At 36.4% G+C, this 12,972-nt stretch overlaps 1 protein-coding gene across 6 annotated transcripts in view; it reads right to left on the bottom strand.

Annotated features, from left to right (window-relative positions):
* Positions 1-4,581: 4,581 nt before the first annotated feature.
* Positions 4,582-12,972, bottom strand: part of TNFAIP8 (TNF alpha induced protein 8) — a 60,058-nt gene continuing 51,667 nt past the window's right edge. For 5 of the 6 annotated variants that reach the window (XM_027652623.1, XM_027652622.1, XM_027652621.1 and 2 more), the window contains one exon: positions 4,582-7,004. In XM_027652623.1, coding sequence (XP_027508424.1) covers positions 6,439-7,004 — 566 coding nt within the window. In that variant the 3' untranslated portion in view covers positions 4,582-6,438. Of the gene's footprint in view, positions 7,005-9,629; positions 9,949-12,972 lie in introns of those variants that run through there. The other variant, XM_027652624.1, reaches the window with a different exon arrangement.

Genomic DNA, 12,972 nt, shown 5'->3' with positions numbered 1-12,972 from the left:
GCCCTTCCTCCCAGAAAAGTGCTGAGCTTTCCTTTCCACTTTTCCCTAATAGTTTCTCATTTGATGGCACAGCAAATGTACCTTTGGGAGTGTCCATACCACTGAAATCAAGTTAGGCAGCCTGTCACTGAGACAGCTTTTTAGTTAGGTAAAGAGACTCACTTTAGTTCCAAGGATGAGATAATTTTTCGGTTGCTGAATTATCAAGATCCTTGAGATACAGAACCAGCTCTCTTGAAATTAACAGCTGATCTCATGTCATGCCCTGCGACCGATGCACTTACTACCCTCTGGCTCAAAGCCTCGAAGGATAATTAACCAGACAGCCTCAGTCTCTTTTATTTCTGCAATCTCTTAGCAGGCCTAGCAGATAATACACAATTCTAGGTCGTGACTCTTTACAAAACCAAAACTGAACCCCAAACAAAGCAAAAAACCATAGTATCTCAAGTCCGGTCAGTGAAGTAAGCTGAAAGCATCAGCTAAGTGCTTCTGGAATGGGGAAAGGCTGTCCTGTCATGTCACACGAACCTTTAATTAACATCAGGCTATCAACAGCCATGGGACTTTCTTCTCAGAACCCAAGCCAAGCCCAGCTACTGAAACAGATTCCCAAAATAAAAGATGTCTAAATCCTGCTCAAGAAAGCCAAGTAGTTTTTCAACACTATTCTGTAATGGAGTATAACTGGTGCATTTGTATTCCCACACAAGAAAACCAGGATTGGTGGTGTATAGGCTCTACTTGAGCTGATTTATTCCATCTACACCACCATACTCCCTGCATTAGAAAACCCTCACACAATTTACACCTGGAACAATATTTTTCACCCACCATGATCTGTGGCTTGGCTAGAACAACCAACAGTAAATGAAATCTGAAAAATGTAATTCAAAATGTTCCACAAATGTCTTGCCAATTAGAAGCTTTATGTTGACACATTTAAAGACCAGTAGGCTGACACTCTGAAAAGGTGCCAGCAGGAACTGGAGAACAAGTGGGTAAAAAGCCAACAATTTTCTCATAGAACAACCTGAATTTATGAAAACCTTCAGAATTATATCCAATAAGAAGCTTCTTTATAGCACACAAAAAAACTTACTAATGGAAATAAAAACAAGGAAGTATAATATGATGCACAAGACCAGCTTCTAATTTGTTTCAGCTCATATTTAAGTGCATAATAAAAGCATATTTTAAACTCAAATATTTAATGCAAACTGAAATAGGAATTAATTTATCATTAAGCCAATGGAAAGTATGATTGTAAAATCTAGTGTTACAATTTTTAGAGTAGTGAAACGTCTTACATGGGATGGTAATTTATATCTAAATCACAGTAACTGTAGGAAGCTCCACCTTTGTCCTCCACCTACCACACCAAAACTTTCCCACAGGGGAGAACAACAAATAGCAAATAAGTTTTGATTGCTTGGGAAAGCTGGGTAAGTAAAGTACCTTCTTAATTACATTATTCTTAATCATTATAGACTGCTTCTTTGCCTGATACTGTGTAATTATGGTACATCCCAAAGGTATAAGCTGCCTCTTTTCAATTTGCTCCCTAACAGAAAGAAATGCCGCAAGGGATATTTCTCCAGAAACTGGTGTTGTGCTAGCAAGTAGAAATTTACAGATTGTTAGAAGTTATATATCAGCACCTGTATTTCTCAAGCTTTCAAGGCAAACTGGGTATTGATTCAGGAGAGTTTTGCTCATAAAGATCAAATTTAAAATTGGAAACCAGAACTCTAAATAATAAAACAGAGTACTAAGAAAAGAGAGATCACTTCAGCAATTTGTAGTTGAAACACTAAGAAATCTTGATTTATTATATAGACTGAGCATTACTGTAACTGAGAAAGCTCTTCAACATAGCCTGTGTGAAGATATTACTTCTTTATTTTTATACATGGAAAATAAATCACATGGTAACCCAACATATTTAATGCTACAGATATGAATTACAATTTTGTGATATAATTTCAATTGCAGGATGCAAAATTCAACATTAAAAGATTTGTAATTTAGAATGGATTGGTTTTTCAGAACTTCTTCAAAGGGAAGGGTTTTTCTGTTTGTTTTTGGGTTTTTTTGAGTAGGGTTGTTTGGTTTTTGTTTTGTTTTTTTTGTAACAAACTGGAAAAAACTACATTACTTAGTCTAAACTTTCTGAGTAATAGTCATAGTATCATTTTGAGTAGCAATTTTGGTTTTGAGATAAGTAGGACACTTTCCTCTCCCAAAAGAAGATTCATTTATGTGAAAAACATAAAAATAAGATACTACAGAACTTTTCTGGACAAATATGATCTCCTTTGACAGTTGTTTTATCCAGAGCACAGATGTTTGCCACTTAACCATGAATGTTGGCTGACCTGCCCAAATCTCAATAAAAAACAGTTGTAACAAAGTTTCTCTGCAAATAGTTATGCAAACAGGGATTTTCATTTCATGTTCATGCTGAAGTACTCCCTCTGTAATGCATTCAAAAGCACTTAAAAAAAAAAAGCTCAGAAGTATATGTACTGAAATCCTAGCTAAATGCTTACTACATTGATGAAAGTACAGATTATAGCCAAAACAGTACTGACAACTAAATCAAAATGTAGATTATTCAGAGATCAAATTACATTGCAAAAACCCCCAGGAAATTGGTGTTTACCACTGTTTTTTTTTTTTCATCAAGGGAAGTGGGTAACGTAGCCTACCTACTGTTCCCCTTAGATGCATACACAATGTAATATAATTTTGTGGTAAAAACAGTAGGGAAGGAGTTGACCTGTCTTAAGAGTAGTTCAGGTGCTCAGCAGGGCAGAAGAGGCATGTAAGGCCAAAGGAAAGCCGTGGTAGCAGGTCACCAGATAGCCAATGCTGATCCATAGAGAAATCATCCAAGCCCATACAGTGTACAACTTATCCATCCTTAACACTCTCCTCTGACAGTGATGTGGAGTGGATTCCTCTCAGCTAGGCCCTGAAAACAAGCATTCTCTGATCCCTTGGAAATTTACAGGCAGAAGTCCAGTTTACCTTTAAATAATCACATTATAGCTGTTGTAGCTCCATGGGGCTGGAAAGTGACTGAAGCCAACTACCATCAGAATCAGTTCCTTATTTCCTTGGGGAGAGATATGAGAAAGCAGTTGGCCATCTCACTCCTTTATTTTACAGGAATTTGCTTAATGGGTGGGTTGAATCTTTTTTTAGAAGACACATGACTTGGTATTTTCCTTTTAGGAACAAAACCCCACATATATCACCCTACATCAGTTGCCTAAAGCTTCCAGAGTCCTGATAATCTCTGTACCTTCTAAATGGAGATAAATCTCAAGAGAGCTCAAGGACAAGAATAAGGCTTGTAACTAACCCAATTGAGTCTTTTTGTTTATCTATGCATACAAACATAATTAAGGGGTGGCCAAAAGCTCTACTGAATCCCTTCTAAGGTGTTCCACACAAAATGGCCATGATAACCTCCCTATATCTTCTTTTCATTGTATGGTTGAGATTACATTTCTTTATGTCATGCAAAACATACCCAAGGTCTGACCTGGCACTTTTTCAGTGCCTCTAAAAGGCTATAAAATTAGTATTAACTTCCAGAACTTCACCAACATGTATTTTAATGGCATTAGACATGACATATTAACTAAGCATTAAAAGGACATTACAAAATGAAACACCTAAGGTACTGAGATTTAAAAGCCTATTGTAAAATGTATCTATGACAATTGGATTTTAATACATTATTACCCTATTAAAACACAGTATTGTATCAATTTTGCAGCACAGAATAATGGCATTATGCTACCTCTAATTAAACAGCGCCATTCTAACCTTTTTTAAAATTCTGACTATGTCAAGTTTCTGCAGGAGGGTCAATGCCTTACTACAGGGAAAAATGCTATTAACTTATTTCTGAATTTTTATAATTAAAGCTACAAATTATGTATGCTACTGTAGAAATAAAGTAACTGAAAAAGTATACAGCTTGAGTGCTAGGTCATTCTATTTACAATGGTAGATGCTGGAAACCCAACACAATTGGTTTCTTTCACCATTACAGAAGTCTCTTCTTTGTAATTTAAAATTAATGTCAGACAAGAACCATTGTTACAGGATCTCTGAAGAATGTAACTCGATTGTGAGCTAAATAAAAGTTCTCTAGTTATCAAGTTTTTATGCTTAAAATCAAATCTTCATGAGCAATTTTCACTTATTCTAACAATAAGTAGCCAGATAATGAAGCTAAGTAAGAAGGTACTGTGTGCTGAAAATATACATGCCTCATATACATGTAAGTAGGTGTTCATTAACAATCTATAGAGACCATTTCAGCAAATTTTATCCCAGAGAAAATAAAAATCTGAGCAATCAAAATATTCTGGGTCATGGCTGAAGAAAATCTTCTGTGGTTTACACAGCACATGCATGTATTACATATGGTCCTCTCCTTTCAGTAACTCTTACAATTTTTTATAAATTATGCTATTTTGGGAGAATCAGAACATGATTTAGAAATAGGATTTGTAAAGAAAACTGTTTCAATTTCTAGAACTCAAGTTCCTTTTTGTTTTCACCTCCGAGAGAAAATCTGGTAAAGAAAACAAATAGCTTTCTCTTTCTAGGTGGGAAAATAAAATAAATAGATCAGAACCTAAACTCTACAATTTGTACAATTTTCCTCATGATGTTGCATCCCTATACATGACTTCTGATGGACACCAGTATAATGTATTTACTGTTTAAGTAAAACTAATGGAAGGGATCTTACATGATATTCCTTCAGTTATCAACCTAATAATCTATTTCTTGGCAAATTCTGGTGTACTATCCTGTTGTTCCAGCTCAGTAGTACATAAATCTTCTCTCTCTGCTGGACGCTAGTGGCTTCTATAAAATGAATCCACATTTTGAACACATTTCTCTGTCACATTTCTAAGAATATTCAGAACCTAATGACAAACCAAACATGAATAAAACTTAATTTTCTCTCTAAAAATTACAAGTAATGCTGAAACCAATGTCAGAGGCTGTGATGTTTCTGTTGACGGCATAGGCCAAGTTTGTTCTTTACAATTTAAAAGGAAACAAGAGGAAAAAAAAGGCAAGAAAATTTTGGAGTGCAAATATTCTTTGGTTTACTCATTAAAACAAAAGGACACAGCAAACAGCAAAAACACTGGCAATTAAATAAACAGCAAATTCTGTATATGCTTCCTAACGAAAAGTCTTCGGCTGTTTGAAATGTATTAACTTCATGCTCTAAAGTACATTACAGTGTCTAGAAAGTCACATTTTTTTATCCCCAATGTCAAGGCAGAGAGAAGATGAAGGAGAAGAAGAAGGATAAAAAGTAGGAAGTGAGAAAAGAAGAAAAAAATTTATTCAAAATTCCATTTTTCCATTAGTTAAATAGTATATAACACAATGATAAAACTAATTTCTGTTTCTAGTTGCATTGTACAGAAAGCAAATTGGCTGGAATTTATTTTCGGATGATCAACCTTAGTCAATTCACATCATCATACACATCAGACTAGCATATAAAATATACTGACTCACACCTTTCCAAAAAGAATTGTGACCCTTCCAACCCAAATGATTGATTCTATGATTCTAGTAGCAGAATTCTAAATATCTCAAGGAACTGCACAGAGAAGTCACTGTGTTTTACCTTATCATAGGCAGAGTTAAAATTTGGTACTGCAGGTGGTTTCTTTTCCCCAGTTTGGCTATTTTACTGTAGCTTATTCCTCAAATAATCCCCATATAATCAAAGTAAGCAAGCATCTGTGCAGGTCTATAAGGATCCATATTTGGCAGATCCTTCTTTCCAGACAGGAATGTTTCATCTCTGAGCTGGCGATGCACAAGCCTGCTGTTAAGACTCTATGTGACAGCATCACTGATATTATTTAAATTCAGTGCTTCATAATGGCAATACTAGGAAGCTGTGATCTGTGCAGAGAGCACAAAAGACTATAAATGAATCAAATACATCTATTTTACAAGTGAAAAAAATTACAGAGTGTACCATCACCAGGATAGTCTGTTACCAACATTAATGGACTCTGATAGTTTAGAATTAATTCTGTAAATCTATGAAAGATGCTGATTGTCTGACAGCATATTGTTTTGGTTTGTGTATCTATCTTGCAAGACTCTTACTCTACTTGGATCATTCTGTTTGATTGTCTTTATCAAGCTGTTTCCATAGGCAAAGCATAGTAAAAATAGTCCTGTACAGTCTTTCTTCCAGATGGACTGTGAATAGGAACACATAGTTCGTAATAAGAAATCAATTAATAAAGATATTTGGAAATATTTGTCAATATGTAAAAAAACCCTCTTTGCATGCTCCCTTATTCCTTCATAAATCAACAGTGTTCCATCTACAAATAATTCACGGGCAGTCACCTCTAATACAAGTACTTATATGTTCCCCTCATCTAGCATTTTGTTGACCCCATCACAAAGCTTCTGCAAATGGTGTTTATAAGGTCCAAAGGGATTGTACAAGGCAGCCAAAAATTCACAATCAGAGAAGTGATCAAACACGTTGTTGACACGTCCGTGTGACTTTGCAGTTAGGTGACGCTGAATGATTTCATGAAGTAGCTCTCTGCAATCATTTAACAGTTTGGACAAAAAGTTCCTGTCAAAGGTATAATCCACCTGATGGAAACTGACCACGGTCTTAGCCAGCTGATGAACCTTCTTCTTGAATTTCTCCATCAATGCTATTTCATCCTGATTAAATTGGTTGTTCCTGTAGAGAATCGCCAATTTGAGGACTATTTTAATGAGGTTTTTGATGATCTTCTCTGCTTCCTTTTTATTTTGTGTATATTCCTTTGTTACTCTGTAAAGCTCATCTAAAACATCACTGCTTGTATCATCGATCAAAGTAGTTGCGATTGATTTGGACACCATTTTTCCAAGGATCTTCTTCTGGGCCTGAATGGCCAGACTTTTGGAGTTGAAGACATCTGTGGCCACTAGGGGTAAAAAAAAAGTATGCAGTCAGTACTTCCACATGGACATTCTCTGGACAGCAAGTTAAGGAATATTTCCATGTTTAGCCATTCATGTTAGACTTAGTAACTGCCACAAAAATAATGCAATGTAGTTGCAGAAAACTCCATCTTTTAAATCCCTAAAACTCTCTTTAGGTTTACATTCTTTTAGACTGTTTTATTTTTGAGAAAATACCAAATAAACTTGCTCAGAAACTGTTTAAAAGATCTCTCTATACATGGATTGATGGAATTTCAAATAGAGGCAATAAATCTGCCCTATTTCATCAGATGCGTCGTTAAGTCTCATCTGATTCTCACATTCATAATGAAATCTGAAATTGTGACTACCCCAAATGTCATGACAATTAACCACTACTACTCAAATAGAGATAGTAAGTCAGTGAATCTACCATTGTAAACTTTTTCCTGCTTAGCCTTTTACATGATCAGTGAATTCAGAACCCACACATCTATTATTATTTTTATATATATTTTATATATATGTAGATATATATATATATAGACAAGACATAAAGGAATATAAAACAAAGACAAAAATCCTCTGTCATCAAACGATACTGAGATTCTCTGGATGCAATTTGAAGAAGTTAGTTTTCAGGAAAGCAAGTAGAGATTAACATTTCTGTGTTCTATCTTTAATGCAGTAAAAGCCAGAATTTAACAGTCTAGGGATTGTCATAACACTTGCAAGCATAACCTTTTAAAGAAATCTTTTGGTGACCAATGAAGTAGATGCTAGAACAGATTTCCACTTCCCAAACTATGCTTGCTTGCACCAATATACCCAATGACTAGTAAGTAATTTTGTTCAGATACTTAAAAGACCCCAAACGTTCCTTCACAAACTTGACTTGTGAAATGTTTTTCTTCATTCTGTTGCCAGCAACAATTATTTACAGCACGCTCCCTTCGCAGCACCTTCTCCACTAAGGTGCATGTGAGTTCACATTTCCAGTTTGAACAGCCTGGGAGATGGCTGCCGTTGTGCTGCAGCTTTCCTGGAGTCTCAGACAGGCTGAAGGAAAGCTTCATCTGTTTACATTTACTATACATATGGAAGGTTTGCTTAGCAAACACAGAGACTGGAAATATTTCCTTTCTTTTTTTTTTTTTTTTAATGAAAACATCAACTCTGCAGATGTCAGACAGTAAGTCCCTGAATTTGGAAAAGGTTTCCTCTTAACTGTTGGTATGTGGGCAGCTGGGTGTGTTCAGACGCAGGGTGCCTCAGGGGTTTCAGCAAATAGAAGAAACTTGTCCTTCAGGACATGAAACACAGATCTGTATTTTTAACTCAACAGTATCTTTGAGAAACTTAATAACTAGCTTCTTTTTTGTCATCCCAGAAACTTTCAAGCAAGTTTGTTTCTTAAGACTTTCAGTGCATGTCAGTATTTTGTTTTGAAGCGTGAAGTGCTTGAGAGCATTTTTTAAAATCTCTGCTACACAAGGATACTCAAAAACCAAAGAACCCCTTGTTAACTATCTTGGGCAAAACACTCAAGATCACAAGACAGACACACTTCTCAACCACAAACATACAGGAAGACATTGAAGATGCTAAGCAGTTATTCTGAACTGAAAATACTTGATTCACTTTTTGTGTTTTTAAATGTAAAACTTCCAACTGTTACTATTAAAATAAAACTAATCCAAGTATCTCAAAGAGTGGTCAAATACTAGAACACAACAGCCAATGCTGTACAAAGATCTACAGGTTAATAACTTTTTTTCCCTTTCCAAACCAGGAATATCTATTTATTTATAATAACTTTTATTACCTAGTCTTCTTACTTATTAATTGCTCACTTTCTCCACAAATATACAGATGTTCACACTAATAGCAGTTACTGTTTCAATATATCTTCCAGAAATTTGCAGAGAAAATCCCACATATACAAAATATCCATATTTTTAAGCATTCTTTCCCAGGATGCTGTAAGCATTCTTATAAAATTCTAACTATATCACATGGAATGCTCCATGGTAATTCCAACCTGAACAATTCTATAGTTCTAAATCTACATAACCTGCCTCAAGAAAGTCACACAAACACTCAGGTATGGTTTTAGCACAATAACCTGCAAAGTATCAATTTCAAGAAACTGAAAACTAGACAGTTTCCTTAAAGTTTTACAATTTTTCAACAAGAAAACCCCTTATACTGCATAATTTTACATTTGACAAAGTGGAGCTCAACACGCAGTTACCTTTAGTAATCAAAACAGGAATTGCTCCCTTACAAAAGCTGTTAAACTTTTAATGGTATTTCTCTAAAATCTGTCTGTTTTGGGACTACCTAGCATGGCCAGTTACCTTCTACCTACTTTGCCATAAATACATCAGCTTCATTTTCCCTGGGCTGTTACATGGGTTCTAATTTAATTGCTAAATATGTATATTCCAAACTTCAGTATTTCAACTAACCAAAAAAGGAACTTCCTAACTGTTTGTATTTTATAGTCAGAATACTTAAAATGTATTTCACAGCTTAAATAAAACTGAGTTTAAGCAGTAAGACTGTAGAGCTCCTTCAGAACAAAAACACATACTTCCTTAAATAATAGTAAAATTATAACTTACTTGTTCATCTAAAGTAATTGCAGTTGTTAATGCTGACAGCGAAAGAGAAGCAAAATACCCAAGGTGAAGACTTGCCTATGGCTTATTTATTCCAGTAAATCCACTGCACACTTTATCACGCGTTTTGAAACACTGTCAGAAGCTATCATAGAGTGAATATGGGTTTTTCCCCTTTGCCGTAACAGCAGCTCTTCTCAGCTACCTTTCTCTCCTGCCTGCAGTGCTCCATTTTGCTCTGGCACCTCAAAATGTAAAAATACATCACAGTGGTTTCACTTCCTCGAAGAGAGAGCTGAAAGGAAATTGCACCGCTGAGCAAGCAGTGCAACACTGATGGCTGTTACTGTTAGAACATTAACCAGGTAGCTGTGGATGGAGACACTCGCATGTATCAGAGGTGCCTGATTCACAGCGTGCCGGTGGAGGGGCAGCCACCAGCTGCATGCCTTCCCAGTGTGAGGGCAGCCAAGCATCCCCTGGCAAACCTCTGACTACAATTTCAGATGCGAGCACCTAAAACTGCACATTTAGACAACTACTTAAAGCAGCCTCATTTTCTTAGAGATTATTGTATGCAACCACCTTCTGAAAGGGATTACCGTAGCTGGCCTGGATATATAAATGTCTTATCACATCTTTTGTATTGACAGGTCCTACCCTTGCACTTTAAAGTGAAATACTGTCATTTCTCTGGTGACCTGCAGTAGACCCAGAACTTGGGCAGGTATTCCCACTAATTTTAAGAATCTCACAGTTTGTTTTTCTTCCCAACTGCTCTTTATAGCTCCTATTTATTTCCTGTGCAGTTTTACACTTTACTTTTTAGAAGTGTATCATCAAAAAATACTCCTTTGCAATCAATGGGATGTCATTTTCTGCAAAACCTATACAAATATGAATGATTATGTTCAGTAAAGCCACTCCTCCACAGAGGAAAGCAGTCAAAGGGGAAAGGCCCTCAAAGGAAATCCTGCCTCCATTACTCTGAAATTGACAGGACCAATCACAGGGATAATGCAGACATCTGCAAAATCTTCTAATTTACGATTTAGAGGAGGAAATGTTCTAGAGATGGCCTCCTGTGAATGTTGTGAACTTAGAAATCATGAAACTTCTTCATTTTAACAACCAAACACACAGTATGTGTGTGTTTAACACAGTATTTTTTTTGTTAAAGTGAATAAATATTGGACATGTAGAATTTTCCAAAAATATTTTGCCATGCAAAGGTTTTCCTTACAACTGTGATGTAAGTATAAACTTTCAGTGAAAATTCAAAGTTGTGCTTAGTAAGCTCTCAGGAGAATCCTACAAAAGTACAAGCAGGCTAATGCTTGCTGCTGTGATGCTGACTTCTCCCTCACACGGAAGCTATGGAAGGTAGTACACCTCCCTCCATACTGTGACAAATGACTATTATCACATACTCTATGTCTCAACTATATTTACATTAAAAGGAAAAAAGAAAAGAAATTTGGAAAAGTATTTGGAAAAAAAACCACCTTTTTTGCCACAAGGTAACAGTCTACAGTACATTCAACATCACTTGCAGTTGAGTGTATGCAATGTCATGTACACTGACAATGAATATTGAGTCACTGAGTATTTTTAAACTTCTAATAACAAAGAAGGACCATAAAAGAGGCATCCAGTAAAAACTGACAGTGAACCATGTTAAATTCTGTGGTCAAATCAAGAGTTGAGCTTTCTGATACTCACTATGTTGATACAACAGTCCCAACGGAAGAGAAAATGTGACTGTGAAGCCATTAATAACAACACTGCTGCGTGAGACTCAGTTCTCATTTTTGTGACTGGAATACCACGTGCTGCACCAGTACCTGGTGAGTGCAAGGCCCAAAAATGACAACAGGTTTCGGGCAAGGCACAAAGAACACTGACATGGGACTGGGAGGAAAGGGACAGCACTGACTGAGGGCTCCAGGCAGCATTTAAAAGACTATCACAATAGCGCTGAGAACCACAGCAATCAATTTCCTGCCAGGCATCCTGTGTGGATGTGTTTGCCTCTCTATACGCTGTGTGGGAGAGCTACAGCTAAAAGTCTGCACATGGCACACAAATTGGATGTTCAGACTCCTAGAGTGAGAGAACATGATTCCCCTGGAGGGAGGCAACTTGAAATCAAGTGGAATTGACAGCGTTTTGCTCTCTGAGTGTATGTGACCATGAGTCATGCACCTCCAAAATCATGAGATCGCCTAGATGTGAAGGGATAAAAAAAATTACTGAATTTTTACTCTTTCTTATGCCTTCTGCTTTCTGGGTCTTTACAGGCCTACCCTTGTTTTCAGGAATGATAAAGTCCAGAAACATTAAAAACATAGATACAGGCCATATAAATATATGAATCTGTGTAAAGGAAAGCCCCAATGGTTGTAAACTGCAAGAGTTAGCATCAGTGAACAATCCTGATGTACAGAATAGATAGAAATAGTCATAAACCTGTTATAATATTGTAATTTTCAAAATATACTTATTACATGACAAAATGATTAAAAAACATGAGTGGTAGGACACTCACTACGAACTCTTCAGATATGAATAAGGTAAGTTCATTTTTCTAGCTGCTGCCATGATATATAGCTTCTTCTCAATAACCATCTGAGTGAGTGAGTCACAGTTTCAAAAAGGTTTTTGGGTGCTGGTTTTTTCTTTTTAAATAGAAGTGTCAGTGTTTTGATTCTTATCTAAGTGCTTCAAAGTTTCCTGGGTGAAAGGTATGTTAAAGTCCTTAAAATGTAGGAATCCTTCCAAAAATACAGCAGCTCCCAGACGGCCACTTCAGCATACTGGCCAGTCTCCACATTCACAAGGGTTTGTTCACTTGTTGGCTTTTCAAAAGTTGATGAAAACTGAAGCTTGTACCAGACATGCAAGACCAGAAGCACTCTGACAGCTTTCACTCGTCAACCTCAGACACTGGCACTGCAACTTCTAAGCTGGCTGAGGGCAGGAGAGAGAAGAGACCAGGACAGCCACAGAATTTATTGAGAGAAAGACAGCAACAGTCCAGATAGCCTGGGGAAGCACCATCAGGCAGCGGAAAACCCAGAGAACAAATGGCCAAGTGCAGAATAAAAAACACAAACTCAAACAGGGGCCCTGTACAGTACTTACTTCTTTCACATACACCTCCTACCTTTTTGATTCATGTACACAAGGTCCTTATTGGAAGATCAAATATTTTACTTGGCACCTTGTTTTTAAAAAGGGGGATTTATATATGAATATCAATTTTAACTGGAAAACAGTTTAAAATTTTCAACGCATACAAAGCATTCTTTCACAAGTACAATTTGCCTACAGTTCTCTTAATAGG

Source organism: Corapipo altera, unplaced genomic scaffold (genome assembly GCF_003945725.1).
Source record: "Corapipo altera isolate COAL_440 unplaced genomic scaffold, ASM394572v1 61286, whole genome shotgun sequence".
NCBI classification, from domain to species: Eukaryota; Metazoa; Chordata; class Aves; order Passeriformes; family Pipridae; genus Corapipo; species Corapipo altera.
The sequence above is the reverse complement of the archived record's forward strand: the minus strand, read 5'-3'. Positions and strand labels throughout refer to the sequence as shown.